Source organism: Megalopta genalis, chromosome 17, assembly GCF_051020955.1.
Source record: "Megalopta genalis isolate 19385.01 chromosome 17, iyMegGena1_principal, whole genome shotgun sequence".
NCBI lineage: Eukaryota > Metazoa > Arthropoda > Insecta > Hymenoptera > Halictidae > Megalopta > Megalopta genalis.
This window is the reverse complement of record NC_135029.1, coordinates 3,029,259-3,052,636: the sequence shown is the minus strand read 5'-3', so window position 1 is coordinate 3,052,636 and position 23,378 is coordinate 3,029,259. Positions and strand designations below refer to the sequence as shown.

The 23,378-nt window shown below is 32.3% G+C and overlaps 1 protein-coding gene and 1 long non-coding RNA gene across 18 annotated transcripts in view; one reads left to right on the top strand and one right to left on the bottom strand.

Moving 5' to 3' along the window:
- Nucleotides 1–23,378, top strand: part of mnb (minibrain) — a 56,159-nt gene that overhangs the window by 2,034 nt on the left and 30,747 nt on the right. For 4 of the 17 annotated variants that reach the window (XM_076527073.1, XM_076527071.1, XM_076527069.1 and 1 more), the window contains exons 2-3: nucleotides 875–1,162; nucleotides 8,819–10,287. In XM_076527073.1, coding sequence (XP_076383188.1) covers nucleotides 10,128–10,287 — 160 coding nt within the window. In that variant the 5' untranslated portion in view covers nucleotides 875–1,162; nucleotides 8,819–10,127. Of the gene's footprint in view, nucleotides 1–684; nucleotides 1,163–1,294; nucleotides 1,484–8,818; nucleotides 10,288–23,378 lie in introns of those variants that run through there. The other 13 variants (XM_076527074.1, XM_076527072.1, XM_076527068.1 and 10 more) reach the window with 8 other exon arrangements.
- LOC143260721 (uncharacterized) lies at nucleotides 17,744–19,185 on the bottom strand. The gene is made up of 2 exons (XR_013035014.1): nucleotides 18,719–19,185; nucleotides 17,744–18,526 (listed from the first exon to the last, which is right to left on the bottom strand). It is a non-coding gene; the product is annotated as an uncharacterized LOC143260721 (long non-coding RNA).

Below are 23,378 nucleotides of genomic sequence, written 5' to 3'. Positions count from 1 at the left end.
ATGGTGGGTTTTTAATTGATCGATCTTTAATTGTTTACAGCTTATTTCAAGGTCAACTGATTTCGATGAAATTTTCAGTACGGTTACAAGATCTACAAAACGCATTTTATAGGCTCAGATAAAGAAGTTAAAAAACATGAGTTTTTTATTTTTTGTTGTAACATTTAAAAAAAGCATTATAGTCATTGTCTAATAGACTAGTCCTACTACCATTTAAAAAAATTCTAGTCGTTTAGACAGTTTTAAAAAAGATACTGCGTTTTAATGACGTCTCAGATGACATTTCACTGGTTTCCTAAAATATTTAAGTTAATATTAATATGAAAAGTATATTTATATTTTTCATAAAAATCAACATAATCTTACAAAAATTATATCGTGTTTGATCTTATTTTAATCAGAAAAAGCTTACGATTGCATTGAAAAAAGTCCCATTAAGAAATAGTAAAAAATAAAGAAGTTACACATTACGTTATTATCTATCCTTCATTTGCTGTCCTTTTCTACGTTTGGAAAAGATAAAGTCGAACTCCAAAATCTCGGTCTAAGACACTTCAGTCCCGAGGTCATCGGTCCTGCCTGACACCATGCTCGCACGACTAATGTGAACACTCTCAATCGAGCACGCTGCTAGCACGACCCGAGCCTAGCACGTAGATGTGAATCGGCCCTAATTGTCTAAAGGTGGTGGCGTGGGAGTCCGACATTTTAACCGTTCGTATTTACGAAAAGATACAAGTGTCCACGTGTGAAATACGGTCGGTACTTCAGGGGCGTGGGAATCATACGTCGAGCTTACATTTGCAGAACATTTTTTAGTGTTTTTCACAGATAGGAATTTTATCATATGTGCGGTTAACATTTGATTTTGTAGTCACGAGCTGTTTGTTTTTCCATTATCGCGACCACACTGTTGATTACTAAAGGGAAAGGTGTCAAGTACGTCTTTTACTGCGATTCAAGAATATCAAGGGAAAATAAACAATGGACACTCTGTGCTTACGTTAACTAAGAAAAAGGAAAAATAAAAGATTTTTCAAAGGTTATACGTACACTGACAGTTCAACGGCATTGTTGAAAAAAATACTTTATCTGTGCTTTGTACTGCTTTGTGAAGTGTTTGACAGTACATGACCAAGTGCGTGACAATGAAAAATACCTGGTGAGTCGAAATTTTTCTACATAATTTTTACATTTAAATATGGTCATTTGTTCTTGCAATACATATATTTGAAATAGTTATTAGGGACAAAGGGGAGAGAGAAAGGAAAGAAAACAGGATGGCGTAGAGAAGGGGGGAGGAGGGAAGGATAGTAGATGAAACGAGAAGTATATTTTTCGTTTCTACTTTGAATTATTATTAGTAAGCTGAACGCCTTTGTACACAGAAGACTGGAATTACTGTCATTTTTCTCGTTAAAACATGAGATTACGTATTCTAATGTTGGAATTTCGTGATTCTGAAACGTACGTATTACATCAAGTAGGTAAATGAATTCAATATAATGCACATTATATATGATATTTTCTACTGTGGTCGCATTTATTTATGTAAATTAGTTAATTTTTGTTATTGACCCCTCTTTTTATAAGTTTTCAACTGCTAAAAACGTGCAATTAAGAACCATTATACATCATACGACGTGTATCTGTTTTTAGGTTAGGTTAGTGATCGTTAATACTTAACCTAAAAAATTATCATAGATTATTTCTTTCCTTCAGCCTTATATTATTATATGTGTCAAATAGTGTACGTTGATAGGAAGACAGACGAATTTAGTTGAATTTAATATTATTCAGATTGCTAATTGCATCATTGACCTGAGGCAGAAAATATTAATCAATTTTTAGGAATATCTATATGAATGTATGGGTTGATTTTATAGATAGTATTTTATTATTATAGAAGTGTTACAAGGAAATTATAACTGTCACATTCAAAGAAAATTGATGTTATTTAATACACCATTACATTTCTCGTATAAATATAAATAATTATTGATAAAGAATCAAACTGAATACACATACTTATTCAAGGTCAATTTATTGTTACAACAGCAAAGTTATAATGTGTTCTATTGAAAAAAATTATATGAACAAACATTAAAATATGTTTCATATATATTACATAGTTTGACAACATCATGAAAATAACCAATGTTATATTTGTAATTTTTATCATTATCTATATCTAAAATAAATTCAATTTTGCCTTCTAAATTTTACGTTAAATTCAAAAGATATATATTGTATAATCATTTATCAATTAAGTTACAACATATCTAAGTCATGTATTGTCATTTAATTAAAAAGATTGTAATCTCATTTTTGCAGAAAAATTATTGATACGAACAATGTCAAAGACCAGGTGACCAATTCTTAAAATATTATATTATCAAGTTTTATACTTATATTTATAGAGATTCATACTATCACTTTGCATATTACATTCCGGCTTGAAATATTTAAATAACTAAGTGCAGGCAAAAGTTATTTTAAAATCACAAATAGGTATTTATTGATGAATATCTTTTCTAGATTAGTTGATATCACAATATAGGATGCATTTCTAAAATTATGGAAGTGTGGCAAAAATTTGGTAACGAGATGCATCTAACAATATTTGTCAAATATGGCTGAAGCTGTAATTCACATGCAATGTGTCAGTATTTAAACCTTTAGTATGAAATATTGTTTATTAGTATTTATGTTTGCAAGTAATGCTTCATAATGTAGATATAAAATTAAACAATTGATATAAGTTTGCGTTATAGGTTACACGTCACAAATCAATAACTTATGTCGAAGCAAAGTGAAGAATAAGAAATCGCAACTATTAAAAGAGTGTTGGATCTGTTTTAGCATATATATAGAAATGTTTGTTATATTTTCATCATAAAATTGTTGATTTATTCTAAATTGGTTTAGGCAGAATTTGTAAGAACTTCGCTATAACACGGAATGACTTGTTTCGTTCAGTGAATTAAAAGTAGTTTTAGAAGTTTTAAGGAAATAAGTACTACTAAATAGTGTTTAAGGAAGATTAATAGCATTTAAGTGATTGTCTTAACATATTTAAATAGTTAATGTAGTAAAACTAAAAATTAACATTGGTCTAATTTTACTAGTAATTAAAAAATTTGTTACAAAAACTTAATTTTTGTATATTTATATTTATAGAGTTGGTTATACATAATGGATCTTCTAAAATCTCTGTACTGTCAGTGTCATTATATTTTGCATATTACATATGAAATTTAAATTACATTTATATATATCAAATTTTTCTTATAGAAAATATTTTTACATTACAATTCCTTGAGAAATTACATGTGCGGTGTTTAATATTAAGAATCATTTTGATACAAAGATTTTAAACATTTTGATGAAAAATGAATTCGTCAAGTGTGTGGAATGCATTGAAGATTTATTTGGAGGAGGCAAGTAGCATATTTTTATAAAGAATTTGAAATATTTATGTGTACAATTAAATTGAAATAATGGTGTAAAACATGTAATTGTATTTTCTTAATTAAGTAAATTTCAAAACACACAATTAATGTATAAAATCAAATTATTTATGCTTTATATATTGTTTATTGTGTAGGATATAATAAGATAATATACTATACTGTTTTTAGTAAGGTAAACATACTTTGGAATGTCTTCTGATTTGTAAAGTATTAAAAATATTATTTATATCAAGATTTATATAGTTACATGAAAATTTCAAATACATATAATTCCATTATCGCTTAAACTCTTTCTTTTCCTATGTCATTCGTGTAACAACTATTTAGCAACTGCAATATAATATAAATGAATTGTCTGCACTTTCTACTTTTGTTAATAGGAAACATATATCTGTATATACAAGAAATATTAAACTATTAATTATATCTAAATGATATATAAATAACGAATATTATTTGCTATTACAAAATAAGTCTAATTTTTGTGTTATAATAGAAGTATACATATTGTAACAATTCATAATATACTATAGCTAAGAAACGTAATTTGTTAAAGTTTTTGTACATATATACCAAATTGTAATATAATTCACATATTTTAAGATTTAAATATTGGATACATCATTTTAACTCCCACTTATTGCTTATGCGATAGTTTAATTTTTCCTTAAATGATGTGATATACACATCTGACTGATTGTATATTACGATGAGATTTTACATATGAATACTTTCTTATGAGAAAAAAAAATTGTTGTTGTCAATGTAATTTGTGCAAACTTTTTTTCAAATTAGATTATACTTGATGGTTTTTTTCATATAATTTTTGAATCTACCTGTAAGATTTCCACTTTGAAAATATTAAATACATGTGTTTCATTCAATAATTTTATACTAGTTGATGTTGCTCTTTATTATTATTATATTATAATATCATAATTGTAAAGAATTATATGTTGACATGAAAATTAAAATGTAACATAATTTTTAAGAAAAATATATATTACATGTTTGCATTATGCTTACCAAAATTTTCCTTTAAATACTTAGAAGACCTTTGGGAGGTTGAGGTGGCATTAAGAGTGAAATAAAAAAAAACACTATTGGGGTTCTTCACTTCTTTTTGCTAACCAAGATTATGTATAACGCATCTTACGTGCACGTATGCGGAAACGACGTATCTAATAATAGGCGACACGTTTACCGTCGACTTATTGGGTAGCTTACTTACGAGATATATTCCGAAAGTAATGGGCATGACATCGGAAAATTATTTTATAATTTATTTCCGTCGAAACACTTTAAAGCTTGTTAGATTATTGCAACTCAATATTATGCGAGTTCGACTTCGCAAATCTGTGTGTATTTTCCGATCGTCACAACACGGCGAGAGAAGGGGTAGGGGCGGGTAACGTTACAAAGAGCTTTAGAAAAAAAATTTCTACTTGGAACTATTTAGTTCTTGTTTCTTAATGAAAGTGGATAAATGTTCTATGCATAATTTATTTATTTCCAAACAAATGTTGTGCTAGAATCTAGGAAAAGGAATTTTAAAAGCTTTACATGTAACAATAATATTGACAAACATTTTTATAAAAAATATAGAACATTGAAAAAAATAAATGATATAAATTATAATTATGATATAAATTAATGAAATTAATTAATTGTTTACTGTCTTTTTTCTTTTGTGATCAAAAAACGTAAAACAGATACATTTTCGTATGATTAATAAATATATTTATGCCATACTTTTAAGAAAATTGATTTTAAGGTTGTTACAAATAGTTCAATATGTATATTAATACATACAAGTGCTGTTATATTCGTACACAACACGCGCGAATATGATAATTTATAACCAGAAATGTGATTTATTCAACATACAGATACATTGGAAATTGACAAAGAAACAAATGAAGTTCAGTTAGTTACATAAGTACACGAACATACCATTTGTGCATTCTTAAAATTAATTGTTTTTGGAAATTAAATCTTGGAGGGAATTATTTTACGTATTCATTGAATTGTTTAAAAAATCTTGTGACGCCGTACGTTATAACTTTTTTATATACGTATAATTGTGTACCAATTGAATATAATTTTAAAACTTTAATTCTTTTTAGTCTTCGTATAATTTTCGTATACACCATTTTATTAATATCTTATCTTAATTTCTAATATACGTAAGTTTCCTGATTACATTTGCAATTTTATAAAAAATGTATAGCGAAAATTCAAGTTTCATATTTTGTTTAAAATTAATCAAGAAATCGGAATGTTAATGTAAAATTATACATATATATAATTATATGTAATAAATAATAAACCTTATAATAATAAATAAAAATAATAAACCTTATATTACGCAACACATTTCAAGCTATTATTTACAGTATTATTTATTATTTTAGAATTTAATTTGTTGATATATCATTGCTGTTACATCGTAGAATTTTTACCTTTATTATCTAGAGAACAAAATAAGGACTCAATGATCATCAGCAAAGTTTGTCTTAAATAATATATGGTAATTTTAGAGTTTTGTTTTTATCTTCTATCTTTTAATCGTGTTTACAAATACGTTTAATAACGTAGGATTAATATAAGAGATCGCGAGTATGGTTAAGTATTAAAAGTAATCTCGTATGCCTCGTATGGTAAAAATAGTGAAATACATTATCAAAAAGAACATGCGGCGACATAAAATATGAATATTAAATTCACAGATGTAATTTAGACAACATACGTGGTTCCCGAATACGTCACCGATAATTTCGCGTCCGTCTTGTAAGGTTTAAAGATGGATGAACATGTAGTAACAAATTTCTCCCAGATTATAAGCACTCGTGTATCAGTTTCAAACTCAGCTTCCATTTGTCAGACTATTTACAAATACATATATCGATCTGATCAAAAGTTCATTGAACGTCATTCATAGAACACGTTTGCACTGGGAAATGTAGAAGTGGTTAACGATTTCATGCTGACGGTGAATAACAATGCGAGGCCTGTACAAATTTGTAATTAGTCCAAATTGAACAGTTCAGAAGTTGCAAATGGGCAGGAAAGGGAAAGGAATATGCAGAAAAGTTATTTTTACGAAACTATAATGTTGGATAATGACATTTGAAGATCGAATATTAAATATGAATTTACAAATTTACTTGGTTGAATTATTTTTAACGATGAATCTTCGTGCAAAATATATTTGAATTAATTGGAGTTCGCTAACATTTGAAATTATTTTGTATATACATTTATTGCGAAATTAAATATAATTATCAGAAGCTTATTCAAATAATTCATAAATATTGTAATACAAATATTTCTGTTTATTTTTTTTATGTTATATTTAATATATAAATACATTTTTCTGCTGTTACGTAGTATGTTGACTTTTTTTAATCACTAATCAAACATAAAATTTGTTTACTTATTATTATGTGTCTTCAAAATGCAGAATATTCAATATACATTTCCTTCATAGTAGATTGAATCACGTGCAATGGGAGTACAAGATTTAAACTTGTTATGAAGAGAACTCGATTGGAATATCGATAATTGGTTCGAAAAAATATAATGAGAAGTAGAAAGAACTTATTGTGGATTAATAATTGAGACAACGACAGGATACGTCGGCATGCTTTGAAGTACCGGAAATTGTTCAACGAGTCCCGTACAGAGTTTATCTTGCTTTTCTTATCTATGTTCATGCTCGACTAAGCCCGATCTGATAATTACAAAATGGCTACCCTCCCCGTCTATAAGATATTAGACAAGCTTCAAATGTACGCTTAACCGAGGAAGAGTATATTTTTGTAATAATCACCTGGAGTTATTTCATCCATTATTATTATCACTAGGGACCCAACATAAAATTGATTCTATGCTGTTGCTAATTTGTATATATCGAACATATTATTAACTTGGGACATTTTGTTTCATTTTTAAAGGATTTAAATTATTCTATCTCGAATACTCTGCTAGGAAATTAAATTGTTCGAGAACCTTCCAATGTTTGCGTTTCAATATCCTGTGACCACATATTTAGAAAGTTCACTGCATGAACAATGACCATATCTAAATTAGCCATAAGAAGAATGTTGCAATAATGCTTGGTATTTGTCTCGTTATCTGATGATAGACAGGCATTTTATATACTTATTTATGAAGAACAGAACTTGTCATTTCAATAATGGATTAATAATCAAGAAGGCAAAAATAAGCACACGTATTAATATTTCATTTATAATTATGCATATGTATCAAGAAAATCATTTTTGAAAAAATTCGATGAGATTTACAGTCTCGATTCGATTTGTATTTTGCATAAATTCGTAATATTTATGACGAATTAATTTTTATTGATTAATTAATGAACGTCACGTGGTTTTATGCATGTATACTTCTGTATCTCGCATTTATTTTTGCGTTCTCGCACCTCTGTCCGATGTTCAAAGGGTTCGAAGATATAGAAGACCTTTCCATATTCTTGAATTTGTTTGGGAACATCGACACACTGCTCCGTTAATATACTTATTATCAAATGTGGAGACATTTATCTTGAATTTAGTGTAAAAGAGTGGATGAAAAGAAAGTCATTATTACTTAGAAAACAAAGTAAATGGTTTCAAGCATAGTTGTATACCTTGTGTTTGCACAGTTTTGGTTTGTCGAGATTTACAAAGCAGAGTTTACTAAGTTTGTAGAGTATTTTTCTTCTTCGCTCTCTGAACTTTTGAACTGATAGTGTGATCAATGTTACGTCACGTTCCTCAATTTCAGTGCATTTTAGACATTGATTTTTCTGCACTGTTACACATTAAGCAATCATTCCGTCGCTTAAGCGATATACGTTTGGATGTCTGACATCTGAGAGATTGGTTAATTCGCGAGTAATAAATAGACTGTGGATTTTCATGCAAAATAAAAATTGTCGACACTAAATGCGAGATACAGAAGCTACATAGACATGTATTTCATACCTCAACAATTTTAATGAGTAGAAAATAATGTAAGAATATTTTCAAATTCTTTAAATGTTTTTTGCTATTTTATATTTGATCTACTTATTTCGAAAGTAATAAATAAACTGTGGATTTTATTGTCGACATTAATTGCAGAAAAAATGTATCAGTATTTTAAATTCATTATATGTTTTTACTATTCTGCATTTTATCTACTCGTTTTCAAATCCGTAGTCTAGTAACAAAGTGTAAGAACAGTAGAAGGGGTTGGAGAGAGCCTGACAGAAGTAGTTGTTACAGAATTGTAACAGGCGCCGATGAATTATGTACGGATGACACTGAAATTAACCAAAGATTATCTCGTTTTGGTTGCAGACACCAGCATCGAGGATGATGGATGCTGATAGTGAAACCGAGTGAGGGATTTTGCTTTCGGAAAGGAAAATTTGAGGAGCAAGAAGAGACGTAGCATCTTGTAGCGATAGAAAGGAAAGAGGGAAGGAAGGAGGCGAAGAAAAGAGAGCGAAACCGTCGCTGCATCCTTGCGAGATACTAAACTAAGTTTAATCGAAAGGACGGGAAGTAACTCGCGAACGAGAGGAACCGGACGAGAGAGGAGTGACCGAAAACGGGTACACGCACTCGTGGATCGTGTAATAAAAAGGGGGAGAGAGAGAGAGTGAAAAAGAAAAAAGACTCAGCGTGTCTGTAAATAAGAGTTATTTTTCGTATGAGAGAAAAGGCGATACATCTACGCCGGAACGAAGGGAACCGAGCAAGAAGACGTTTAGAAGTCCTTGAACGGAAGAAGGTTCAGAGGACTTTCTCTCTCTCATTCTCTCTCTCTCTCACTCTCTCTCTCTCTCCCTCTCTCTCCTAGAAGATCGCGTGAAAGGGGTGTACCACTTGGTAATCGAGGAACGGGAAGTGGCGACAGAAGACGATAGAAGAAGAAGAAGAAGAAGAAGAAGAAGAAGAAGAAGGGATACAGAGTTACGATTAACGGGTCTCGTTTCCACGTTCTTTATCCAAAATTCAACTGTGTTTCTTCTGCAGCTAGAGCAATCGTATCCGGGAATAGTGATTTAGTATAGATTTGAATGTACTGGGAAGTCTTCGCGGAGAGTCAAGATAGAAATAGAGAGAGCAAGAGAGAGAGAGGGAGAGAGAAATAGAGTAAACGAGTGAGAGAAAGAGCTAGCGAGTGAACAAGAGAGAGAGAGAGAGAGAGAGAGAGAGAGGGGAAAAGGAAGGCAGAAAGATATCGTACAAACGAGAGTAATATACAAAGTGAGAAAAGAAGAAAGGAAGAGAACTCAGCGAACAAGAAGAAGAACAAGCACAGTGATAAGACCAAGGAAAAGTCGTGAAGCCGAGGGTGTGTTAATTGAGAGTAGAAAGCGAGAAGAAATAGAGACCGTTAAAAAGAACACCTAGGAAGAGAAGAATCGAAGAGAAAGGAAAGAGAGAGAGAGAGAGAGAGAGAAGGAAGGAAGGAAGGAAGAGGAAGAGAGGGGCAGTGTGCAAGTGTAGAAGAGGCAAAAGAAGGAAAGAGAGAGGGAGAGAGAGGGTTCGCGCTGTGAAGCGGTATTGAGAGGGCTGGCGTGCCCCATGTTGTGAGCGTCTGAAGGCTGCCGTGGGCAGAAGTGAAAGGGTGGGAGGGAAGGGTAAGGGTGCCGCTGGTATGGAGTATGGAAGCGGCGGGGGCGGAGGCGGCGGGGGCCGTGGGGGTATCCAACCACCCTCTGCAGCTGCGAGGGGTATGACGGGGACAGATACTACCGATGCTGCATGGCACAAACACGAACAAATGATCCTTATGGAATCCAGGCACAAGCAACAATGTGAGTATACCGACTCAAAATCATGCCTTTATTACTTTCGATCAACACCGACTTCCAGCAACCAAGAGCTTGATAACTGGTATAATTTCGATCTCGGTCCTTGGAACAGTCGTGAATAGACTGTGGATTTTATGTAATATATGAAAGTAATTAGTGGAACAAATATGGAATAGTAGAAAGATTTAAGGATGGAGTTTAAGATAAGAGTTCAAGAATGTTGATACATTATTCTTAACTTATTAATCCCTTGCACTATAATATATATATATATATATATATATATATATATATATATATTTTAACATTATATATAAGCTGCTAAATATGAATGTTATTAATTTCTTCTAAATGTAAACAAAATTTGTTTTTTTTTCTTATTAAAATGTAGAGATGAAAGTAGATGAAGACAAGAAACAAAAATTGTCTCGTACTATCAGGCAAATTATTAAGGACGAAGAAGTGCTGATCAACGTAGCTGTGAAAGAAATCGTAGTGCAAGGAGTTAATATTGTTAAAGGAAGAAATAAACGTCCAACTGGCAACTGCTTCATAAGAAATAATAATATAATAATAATATTATACAGAAAGTTCGCAGTCTAGTCATGAAGAGCCGATATTCTAAGTCGCTGTTATAAAAGACCGAAATTTCTGTTAACATCAGTTCTCATATCGGTCCTACGGCCGCTTTTTTCGGTTTTATATCGGCCCTTGTAGCAGTGTAAGCTGTACGTGGATGATGTAGGATCGTTTTAAAAAATCGTCAATGTTGAGTTTGATAAGTGAGATACAAAACGAGAGAGTAACAATAATTTTAAGTTGTACAACTTACCCATCTTATCACAATGTTCAAAGTATATCCGTACATCACACCGTTTTTTTTTTTATCCATTCTAATAACATTTTATAAGTAGTTTCTTTATATTTTAATTGATCTCACTTAATACACATTAATATTACATTTATATACACTTACTAATATATTTGCTTTACTTAATGCTACTTATTATATTTCTCGATGTTATAGTATTCATACAATATTTATGTTATCTTACTTATTATTTTACTCATAGAGGAAACTGATAAAAATTCTGTAGTCTACATTATACATCCTTGATGTGGGATACACTTTTGTTTCACGACACGTTTGTGTTTTATTACGTGTTCTAAATTAGATCGCAGATATCAATCTAAATCTATCGAACATTAAAGCCAACTAACGTGTGTTTTTCTATAAGAATGGCAAGACTCTGAATTCATTTAGATATTTCGCCATTTTTATTATACTGTATAAGAGTCTTTATTATGTCAACAATCTTAAAATAAACAATGTGAAAATGGTTAAAATGGCTGAAGTGTGTGATAGATTTAGTTTTAATATAACGTTTTTAACAGAATGACTGAAATCCGTAAATAGTATATGAAAAAATTATCAAAACTGTCAAGGCCTGCGATATTGAACAGTATGATTTATCATAATAAATATAATACAGAAAAATTTGTAAAACCATTACATTTCAGAAAAAGTTCAATAGGAAAATTAGTGTTAGTCTTGCTTCTAGAACGACCTTGTAACTAGAACCGGTAGAATGGTTAGAATGATAGGGACCATAACCGAAACCGATATGAACAGAATTTTCGACCCTTCATAACAGTAAATAACTGTTTTAACCAGTATCTTTATATAACAGTTATTAACAGTTACTTTTCGGAACCATTTGAAGCCTTCGTTTCAGCTATCCTTTATGTTCCTCTATTCGTTGCGCTCGCGTTCACAGGTTAATAAGTTTCTGAAGTTTATCCTTTTCAGTACTAAGGACGAACATACGTGTTCAGGGATAATTATCGATATGGTCAAAAAAGTTTCTGTGCATCTTCTGAAACAGAATTTTTTAAAAATTGATTCAAACCAGTTGAGCTTTATGTTACAAGGGTTACTTTACTAGCTGGTGCGCAACTAGTTTTTCGAGAAAATTACATTCAGTCGGAATTGCGAAAAAAATATTAAGGGTTGCTATTGTCTCCTTTAATCGTTTAGATTTATTTTAGTTGCGCGCATGCTGAGAATTTCATTGAAATCAGTTGATGCAAAAGCAAGTGACAAGTATTTAATGTATATCCCGGAAATGGCGAAGAAGTGCAATAATTTTCATTGTTTTTAAGAATTTATAACTCGTAGCAACGATATCCAATTTCGCCGAAATTTATACTCTCAAATATACAAAATGTACATTTTCATTATCACATAAACAATTTGTAAATAGCAATGTTCGTAATTTTATCCATAACTCTTATCAATTACAAACTTTAAAAAATTTGTTTACACGTCATGTAACAAGCTGATCCGTCTAAGTTGTTAAAAAAGCACAAGTCGTCTGATGCACTTTGAAATGTTGTCTCACTTTTAAAGAGAGGGAGGTACTTCATTTTAAACAGTATACAGAGACTTTTCTGATTTACTGTACGCGTCTGATAGACACGTTCAATAATTAATAATTGTTTTTATATCATATATGTGACAATAACCAATATTATACCCAGAAGAAACTCGTTTTAGATGATTTCAATTTAATGTAACACAACTGAAGAATCGTGGTAATAATATGATCGTATGTTGTGCAATCAATCGAACAGTGATAGAATACGAGGAAAATGATTCCATTTATACTGATCACAGCTGTCTGAAGTACTCTGCACTCGAATCATTAATTTGCGATCTTTTTTATGCTGGACTATCACAAATTCTTCCAATACCAGCGATGACTCGGTTTGAACTCGCCATTAGCTCATTCGGAACGAGGTCTGATTCCCTCTGCTACTTTCTTACGGCTGCACTGTTACGTGTTAGACAATGGATACCTGCCGGCTCGTATAACAACATATTATTAATAAATTGTCGGAATTGCTGTAATTGTAGCTGTATACTGATCCAAATTGACGTAATTTGGTATGGTTCGAGAACAAAGTTATATATTTATAACTTTCGCAAAAAATTACAAAATTCATAAGGGAATATATTACAAGATAGAAGTTTTATTTATTAAAAATATTAAAAAATAAATTTTTCTCAAATATAGCCAACAACGATATATACATACATAATATATATATATATATATATTATATATAAAGTTATAATATATATATATATAAAGTTTGTATATATATATATATATACAAACTTTTCTCAAATATAGCCAACAACGATATATATATATATATATATATATATATATATATATATATATATATAAAAGTTTGTTTTTTAATATTTTTAATAATATATATATATACACATTTTGTAATCTTATAGTAATCATTTGATAGAACAACAATCGAGTTTGGTTAATAGAGTTACTTGAAGAGGTACTGAAGAGTTACACAGTTTACTGATTATGTTTATTATAATCTATAAAAAATTTAAACAAACTAGACAAATTTAAATGATAATAATCAGACTTCGGAGCTTTATGCAAAATGCAGGACTTAATAGAATGTAGATAAAATTTTATTTAGTATAGTATAAAATACTGTAGCTAAATCATAACAGATTGAAACTACAGTAGTAGACAGCAAAACATGTGTAGCGAAAACAAATTCCAAGATTTTGAATTTTATCTGATCTTTGAGTTTCCGGAAAAATGATTTTGTAATAGCGTTTAAGCACAAAGTTCTTGAGTAATTGTGTTTGATTTTGCTCATCGCGATTTCCTGTGTCGATTGTTTATCCAAGCAATATAATTTTGCGATCGTTACACTCAACCGATTCGAATAACTCTTACAATAATTCCCGTATTTTGTGTATTATTTTAAAAGAATCATGATTTATGGAACATTTGTCTTATCAGTTTTGGGGATCATTAATTTAAATATAAAATAAAACCGTTAGTAGCTTTTGCATTACGCGTTACGTAATCAATTTATGTAATACGTATTTCATGCATTTACGCATTACGTGAATTTATTAATTTTACGGCGGAATTGCAAGATTCTCGAGTGTATGAAAAATTATGCTACAATTAGAAAGGAAGTCAAAGTATGTGTATTTGCTCAAATACATGTTGCGACTGAGAACATCATTGCTAATGCGATACTTATTTCTTAAAACTATTAATTAAAAGGTAATAAGATTAATACAGGACAATAATATCTGATCGGATTGGGCTTCGATAAAAAATTTGTTAGACTTTCGAATGACGACTTCTTGATCTCGCAAGAGTAAATTATTCACAATCTTTTAATTTCCACAAAACAGTAAATAGTACTGCATTAATTGTTTACGTTTTTAATATCTCTAATTCATGTTGTGGGTATGACAGTCGAGTTGAAGCATGTTGCTGCTGTGAATTATGACATTTGGCTGCTATTAGGGCAGTCGAGGCCAGGAGACATTTCTCTATTAGTCTATTTGATCGTTGAAAGCGTTGCGGACAAGTCTGGCAGAAGACTCAATTATTCATTTAATTAGAAAGCGACTAAATGAACAAATATCTTGCAAAAGCGCAGTGTCGATTGAATTATATGTATAGTTACAGAAATATCTACTATTTATAATTTGATCCTTATTTACTTACTTATTTACTTATTATTATAAGAAAACATTTTCTTATTTAATTAGTTAACGGATAAGAAATGTTGTACTATTTGAAATCCGTCGAATACAAATCATAGGAATATTTATTATTTCATAGTATAATTAAATACACAATACGGCCGATTGTGATTATTTAATCGTACAGGATTCAGAAAATTTAGAATTTTATGTGCATTCAAATTACAAAATTAGAATTATAAAATTGAAACTACGTAATCAGAATTACAAAATTGTAATTGCAAAATTACTTTTCCTTTTCATCTTTTACAGTCGGAATTTATTTACACTGTCCTTGACAACATTTTTTAAGGCCATCGAAATCGAAGCTGTCTCTCCTAAAGTGAATATTTACCAAAGATTTTTGCGAATATCTCGGAAACCAAGGTCGAACATCGGCAACCTGCATAGGGAAAAAGTTACTTGAAACCATGTTCCTGACATCAGATTTCAAGGTCATCAATGTCAATGAGGGATCACTAAAGTAAATGATATTGCCATAGTTTCTATTTGCTCTACTAACTAGTACTAATTGGTCGTTGGCATTTTCAAAATTCAGACTCAGTATTCTAAACGGCAAAGATCAAGGGATGTGATTAGAAGTAGAACTCGCTTCTCACTTCCGGTCGTTCCTCAGGGAGCCGTTAGCAGTCCTACGAGCGAGCATAGTGGAGTTTACAGGTTGGCAGTCTTCAGAAAAGACCGGCCAATGGAAAAGTACCGGTGACGGTCGAAGGTACCCTAAGCGAGGTTGCCCAAACAAGATAGCCTAAGCGGACCTCTGCACCTCTACAGGATGTTTTTAAACCGTTGCGACCAGCATTCGAGCGTCCCATTGACGATCGAATATCGCATTTGGTCCTTCTATAATTAATTCTAGTCATTATAGTTCAGTTCCAGTAATTATTATGCACTCGATTTCGATTAATAAATTATAAAATGTAAATTATTAAATGTATATAAATCTGAAAGAGACTCCAGTTATAGTGTAACACAACTCGTGTACATTGCTGATAATAAATTGATTAAATTAATGGAGAAAGAAGCATTTGATCGACTGTTGCACAATATTTATCTTGTTTATCAGATATTTCGAATTTGGATAACAAACAAATTGTTCCAGCAGTAGCATGAACATGTATGCCTGAAAAAACAATTTCGACATTTCGATTTTTTTCACTATATGTGAATAAAGAATCTTTCATCTTTTATTTATTTATTGCTCCAAGTATACATTACATTGGTTTGTGGTTTATAACAAAGAATCTTTTAATCGATAACATAATATTATTGAAAATGCGAATTTATATGGAGAACCGTAGTCTATGACCCGTGTCAAAATTATTGTACAGTTTGGAATTAGTTTTCTTACCAAAATTGCATCTATGATGTAACATGATTTTCTCATTGGATTGTTTAAATTGAGTTAATAGGAAATTCTTGGAAAACAGAAAGTAAATTGAATAGCAACGTGATAAGCTAAAGAGAGATAAAATCAGCGATTCATATTGTATAGTAATTTGTAACTGTACAGAAACGATGCATGAAAACAGTTATTGGTGCAGCAAGTCTTAAACAAAAGTAAACAATGCAACAAAAATGAAATACAAACTAAAAATCGTAGTCCACGTTTTTGATTTAACACTTTACTTACAACAATTGAATTGCGTATAGATGAAGCTCGATAATTTTATTATAAATAATAATCTCAAAAGAATTTATTATATTGTATTAATCCGCAAATAGTTTGTTGAAAGACGGATAAAATTGTTATTACTTCTGAACAATTTTTTAAGGACTTATTAACTGTCGATCTTCAATTTTGAAATGATATACACTGAAATATACACTAAAAACTAACTTCTAACATCACTATGGTTAATTTTTTCAGAAAAATAAGTCAATCTATTTTCTTTCTAAAAACAGACTTCGATAGTTTGTCAGATGAGTTTTTGATCATGATTAACTATGAATATTCGTATTCTAGTTGATTAATGTTCTGTTGTATTCACTCTGCTATTTAATACGTGGTTTATAGGAATGCATAGAAAGGGGGGGGGGGGTAAAAGATTAAATTATTATTGAGTATATAATATGCAAGATTAGTTTATTGCCTTATATAACAGGCCAAATTTGTGCCTTTAGTTGCAGCCGGTTCTAGCAGAAAACCATCTGCTGGGAACGGCGCGTTATTCGCACGTCAGCCGCTGATTGTGAGTCGCGCACTTGCATTCAGAAATGCAGTGAATCTAATTGTAAGGCTGAATTAGTTTCATAAAAATATGGAAACGTGGAAATTGTTTTATATTGACCTATATTAGTTTGTAAAGCGATATCCAATATTCTTGCAATATTAGAGTTGCTTAATTTATATATGTATAAGGGATTCGTTGCAACGTTAATATTTTCGGTTAATTTTGCGATGTTTCTTCTTCTGTAAAAATACGAGAGCTTTTCAAACGAAACTTTCACGTATACATTCATACGCATTCATATACTTTTTTAAACGAAATTTTTGAATTATTAAGAATCTTTTGTAAATATCTTTGTTTCTCAAAAGAGAAACTTTATTATTTCGAATTGAATTATGTTATTGATGTTCTATGATACCGTAGAAGAATATAAAATAGATTAGTTCATATTAATAACATCATTTTTAAAACATGTAAAAGAATAAGAACACTTCAATTGTTGTGATAAATATAAGTATACTGCTAAAAATGCTAAAAAAAAAAAATAATACTGCTCATAATACTGCTAAAAAAAATATAAGTATACTGCTTGTTTTGCTAAAAATGGTAGTTCCTAAATATTTGATATTACAACATCAGTAATATGTAAGGTGTAACCAAAAGTATTTAATGTCAATTCATTTTACAATCTTTTATGTAATGATATTTGTAACAACCATTGAACATACAATCATTAGATACAAACATTACAAACAATTGTTACATACAATCATTTCATACAATCATTGCAAACAATTGTTACATACAATAATTACAAACAATCATTACACACAATCATCACAAACAATTGTTACGTACAATAATTACAAACAATCGTTACACACAATCATTACATACAATACTTTCAAGATCAACGATGGGTTAAATACTATTACAAATATGTTTTGGTTTATGGTATAATTAACTTATTTAATAAATACTATTTAAATACTATTTCTAATCATTCAAGTATTAAACATTTTCTAAATTATAAGGGGTTTCACGATTTGGTCGTGTCGATAAAAATTGTTTCTGATGGAAACAAAAAATTCTGTGCGCGTAATTTATCATTGTTCCGCATTAATATTAACAACGAAGAAGAATTGTGTAGGAAAGAAATAATGGTTGGTTGAATCCAATGAAAATAAATGTATCACGGGTGAGAGAAGAGGAAGTCGGATTTATAAGCAGCGAATCACGTTGGCAATAGCATAGCGGGATCCATTTTTGGACTGATACCTGATCGGCGACTCTCGAAAAATTCAAAGACTTTAGGCTGGACTGTTCGGTCGGCTACTGACTGATATGTATTTTCGACTTGGCAGTCTGTCTCCCCACGATCATCTCTTTGTCTTCCTCTTTCAACTTAACTTCATTTTGTATTTCTCGATTTAGGAACCGACACCGGCAGCCATTGAACCTGCAAAGCGTAGAAGCGATTGTGTTCGTTTCGCATTGAATTGAGAAAATAAAGGAAACGTCTAAATTTAAAAAATCGAAATGGACAACTTATAAAAGTTTGAAAAAAAAATTAACACATAAGCAACTAAGAAATACTGTGCGCATATTATTCCTTGCACGAAATCCAGAAAGTTTTACATTCAACTATTACCTGCAATTACTTTTCGTGATCTGCAAGGGTAGTTGAACATACTGAATAGGAGCACGAGTTGCTACAAAAAGAAAAACGTGTTGAATAATTTTTAGGGACTACGTCTCTGCTCAAGGTCCCATGTAGAGTCACTGCTGACGTTGAAGTAGTATTTCTTGCAAATTAAAATCAAGTGTATCGATTATAAGTTTGAACATTTCACAAAAGGCTTATTTGCAATTCACGCGAGATCACGTTTCCATTGCTGATCATTAAACGATTTCTCCATCTGTAACGTTTTGGTGTTCGCTCGAGCAAAGTATTTTTGACATTGGAAAGTATTTCACGATATTTCAATTAATAGGTTTTACATTTGTTTAAGTTTTTTTTTTTACTTTATAATCCATATTTTTACATTAAAGTTTTTAGTGTTTCTATAGATGCACACTTAGCTTCTACTATTACACTTCAGATTTGCAATCATAATTTAGGTAAAAATGAACTCGTCAACAATGTTTCGAAAACATCTGATTTTTGCTCGCAGCTATTTGAGCTTGCTTGGACAAGCGTGTATTTAGCACTATTTAAACTTTACAATATAAATGCAATTAGTAACGTGTTGAAAGTATTGAAACTGTTACGAAAATAGCTTGGAGTTCATATATTTAATTGCATAATTTCATTTTTTTTTTTTAAATACAGTGCCTTCATTTTTTAGTAAATAAGTTCATTTTCAGTAATCGAATATACGTTCAGATATATTTAATTGAAGATTTTAAAGTTGATTGCATTATGAACCAGTAATTATCAGGAAGTCTTTTTCCACGCTTATAGCCCTGGACACACTCTGTAATGCACGTGTTGCGTGCAGTGCAGTGAATTACGTCTTCCTTCATAGAGTTATTATGACATCGTTACGGTGTGATAAGGGGTACATAAAATAAATTTTACCGTTTGTGACCTTGATATATTTCTGAAGTTCAGAAGGCAATGCTGTTTATTCTGCTTTCCCTTGCTTGAACGAAAAGGAAATGAATTTCTTTAACTATAGTATCAATTCATAGGACCAACATTTTATACAATGAAATATGTTATATTATTAATAATATAACATAGCATATATAATATAGCATAATTATTGTGTAACCGAATTAATAATAAGTCGAATATTTAGGCTTTGCAATCAAATATATAATTGTTAAAAAAATTGCTTAAATTCTGTATTTAATATATAAAATGCAAAATTTTAATAAAAGAAACGTCTTCTGTTCGTTATGCAAAATTTGTAATATCAAAGTAAGGTACATTATTTACTAATTAGACTGGGCAAATTTTATTTGAAATAAAAATGACAAATTGCTATTTGAAATAATTTATTACAAACCATTATTTTCAGTCTCGTTATTTGAAAATAGGAATAATATCGATTTATTCGAGGTGAAGCTATCTCAAATAATAAATTATTTTGTTATTTCTTTATTTCAAATTGGTCAACAGAAACAGTGCTGAAAATAATAATGAACAGAAAGATTTTATTTTATAAAATTTTCACAATTTGTTTGAAATGAAATAAGAGTAAACCAGCCCTAAACGTTAAATTTAACTTTCATAATTATTTCAAATAATTATACAATAAAATAATATTATTCTCATGATACCTATGATCAAGATTATACATGATATAAGAGATGTTATATACATGATTTACTAAATATAAATACTACTCCTGGATCAAACAGACAATTATGAACATTCTTTATCTTCTATAAATTATTATAATCGACAAAATTGTAACTAAAACTGTAAGTAAAAATTTGTAAGAAACTGGTACTGCGAGAGGTTAAGAACGAACAAGTGCCAATCCACATAAAAACAAATTGTAGTCTAAGTTAAAATATTGAACTTAATACAAAAATATTCTGATATTCTTCCTCACAATTTCATTTTCGAGCTAGTCACCCAATTCTACGCCCAATTCTGTTTTTACACGGTAGCTACGTTCCAGCAAAAGGCCGAGTAAAAAAATACTGTGTGAAGAACGTTGTTGTGTATATACATAGAAAAATAGTACTAAATATGTTTAGAATATTATATTCATGGAAATAATTGTCTTTAAAATTTTAATCAAGTAACTCTTTGAACCGTACTAAATCGAATATGAAATAGTCTAAGAAGAAAATTCAATTTATATTTCTAGACCGTATTGAGAATCAAAACCGTGAACAAATATCGTGTAAAAACAAAATTGGGTATAGCTATGAAAATGGTTTGTCATCTGGGGATTAAAGATGCTGTCTTAACACCTTATTTTCGACTGTACCTTGAACGGTCGTCCCTTGGTAGGGACCCAACTTTCAATGGCAACTGAAAACGCGATCCCACGATCGAACGAAAACCGTCTGTTCGAGCAGACGCCGCCGCCGCCGCCAGGCTCGCCACGCTGAATTCCAACAATGCTGAAACGACGACGAGCAAGTCGCGACCTAGACACACCTGGCTCGCAACTAATAATTCCGCACGCAACCTTGCGGACCGCGGTGCAAAAGTACGCGGAAGAAATCCATGAATGAGAGGCAAACGCGAAAGTCTGAATAAGCGACATGAAGACACAGTCGAGGGTTAGGCGAGCGTGGGTGGCGGGTGGTGGCATTGTTCATGTAATTTTTCCTGATACTGGCGCAGGATCATCGGGAGGCCATGCACCGTGGTTGCGGCGATCGTCGAACCGGCCGGACCCGAGTCCGGACGGATTCCTCCGTCTAGTCTCGGGCTTGTCGGGCCGCGACCGATTCTGCGAAGATCAAAAGCGTCGGCGTCTCGTCGAGATCGATGCGTGCTCGAATAATCACTTTCTTCCGTTGGTCCCTAAGGAGATCACGCGGGGGACGTGCGTCAAAGAGAGAAAAGACAGTGTACGACTAGCGGCGCAAGTCGCGGTCACCTGATTTCAAGGCAACCGAAGGCGTACACCGTCTTCGCTCGGTCGTCCTCGATACTTTCTATTATAGCCTATGGTGTTGATATACAGACAGAGCGGGAGAGAGAGAGTGAGTGAGAGAGAGAGAGAGAGAGAGAGAGAGGGTCCGTCTTCTCTCTCTGTCTCCGTTCCTCTCCGTCTCTCTTCTCTGCATTTACCGTCTTGTTCTCTCGACGCAACTCGCGCCGGTATAGAAGACAGACCAGCCAGTCGGTCGGCGGTTGCTCCACCCCCGTGCGACACGATCAATACGCGACTCTCCTCTTTTGCTATCGCATTCACCCCCTATCTCATTCACACACAGACACACACGCCCGGCCGGCCGAGCGTGAGCGACCGGTCGCTCGCCGCCCGCGCCCGCGCCCGCGCCGCGGCCCGCTCGCCCGCTCGTCCGCCCGCTCGCAAGCGCGCGCGTACCGACTTCTCATTTCCCTCGCCCACTGCTTTCCTCTTCCCATGCACGTCGTACAGCCGAGACTCCGTAGTCGGTAACGGTAACAGCAACAGCAAGCAACACCACCGGCAACAGCACCAGAACCGCTCAACTGTTCGTTTTGAAGCTGTCTTTCTGTTGCTATGCTGCCTGCCCTTATCCTCTCTTCTGTTTCCTCCACCGTCCCGTCCCGTCTTGTCCGTCTCCTTCTTCCTCCTGTCGGGCTCTGTTCCGTATGCTGTCGCCCTGCAGGATGAATCCTGCGTCGCATCGCGTAGTAGTCTTTTTCCTTTTCCGTCTTTCCTGCTTTCTCCTCTTCCGTCGTCCCGTCTTTCCCTCCCTTTTCCTTCCCTTATCGCCTGCCACTCGTTACGAATCGATTGCCCAAAATCATTTCTTCCTCGCCCGCGAGTTTGTTTAGTCTAGATCACACTGTCTCGCAGTCGGAGTTGGGCAAAATTCATTCGGCAAATCTGCAGTTCGCCGGTTTTGTCCTGAACGCGTTTATTTGTTGTTATTCTTCTCAAAGGACGCTTTAATCTATCATTAAAAGTAAAAGTAAATCGGCGAGACTTGGAGAAGTAACGTTTTTCGTTAGTTCTTTCGAGAAGGGACGCGACATGCACAAATTCTTCGTAATTCCGCAGAACGGTTGCACCGATCCCGATGATTTTTTAAGACGTTATGAAGGATGATATTGTTGACAACTTTTTCCTTTGTAAAAAATGTCGCTCTGCTTTAGTTCCTGAGATATTTGCGAAATACTGCTACTACTACTACTACTACTACTACTACTACTACTACTACTACTACACGGAATTCCTTTTATACGTGCACGCGTATATCTCTATATGGTATCGTCGCTCATCTACTGTTTCTACACAACGAGTGAATATAATACAACGAGTTTCCGTAAAATGAGTGTACTTGTTGAAAAGATACTTCTTGTTGACGCTAGAAAACTTAGGTTACAAGTACACTTTGCCCTGGGTACAAGTTGTCACTGAACGGTAATTAAAATATACAGGCTATCAAACAAAAATTATCGGAATCTGCATTCTGGAGTTATTTTATATTTTTTTACTTTTTAAAATATTTTTTTATATTTAATTTCATGTATTTTCTCAAACACCTAGTAAAAGAGCACATTATCTTTCCAAACTCCTCGGATTCGTACTTACTTTGAATAATAAAATCAAGCGTTTAGAAGACGATGGAAAATAAACGTATTTAGCAACACAAAGTATTTAGCACAAAATTGTAGATTTACC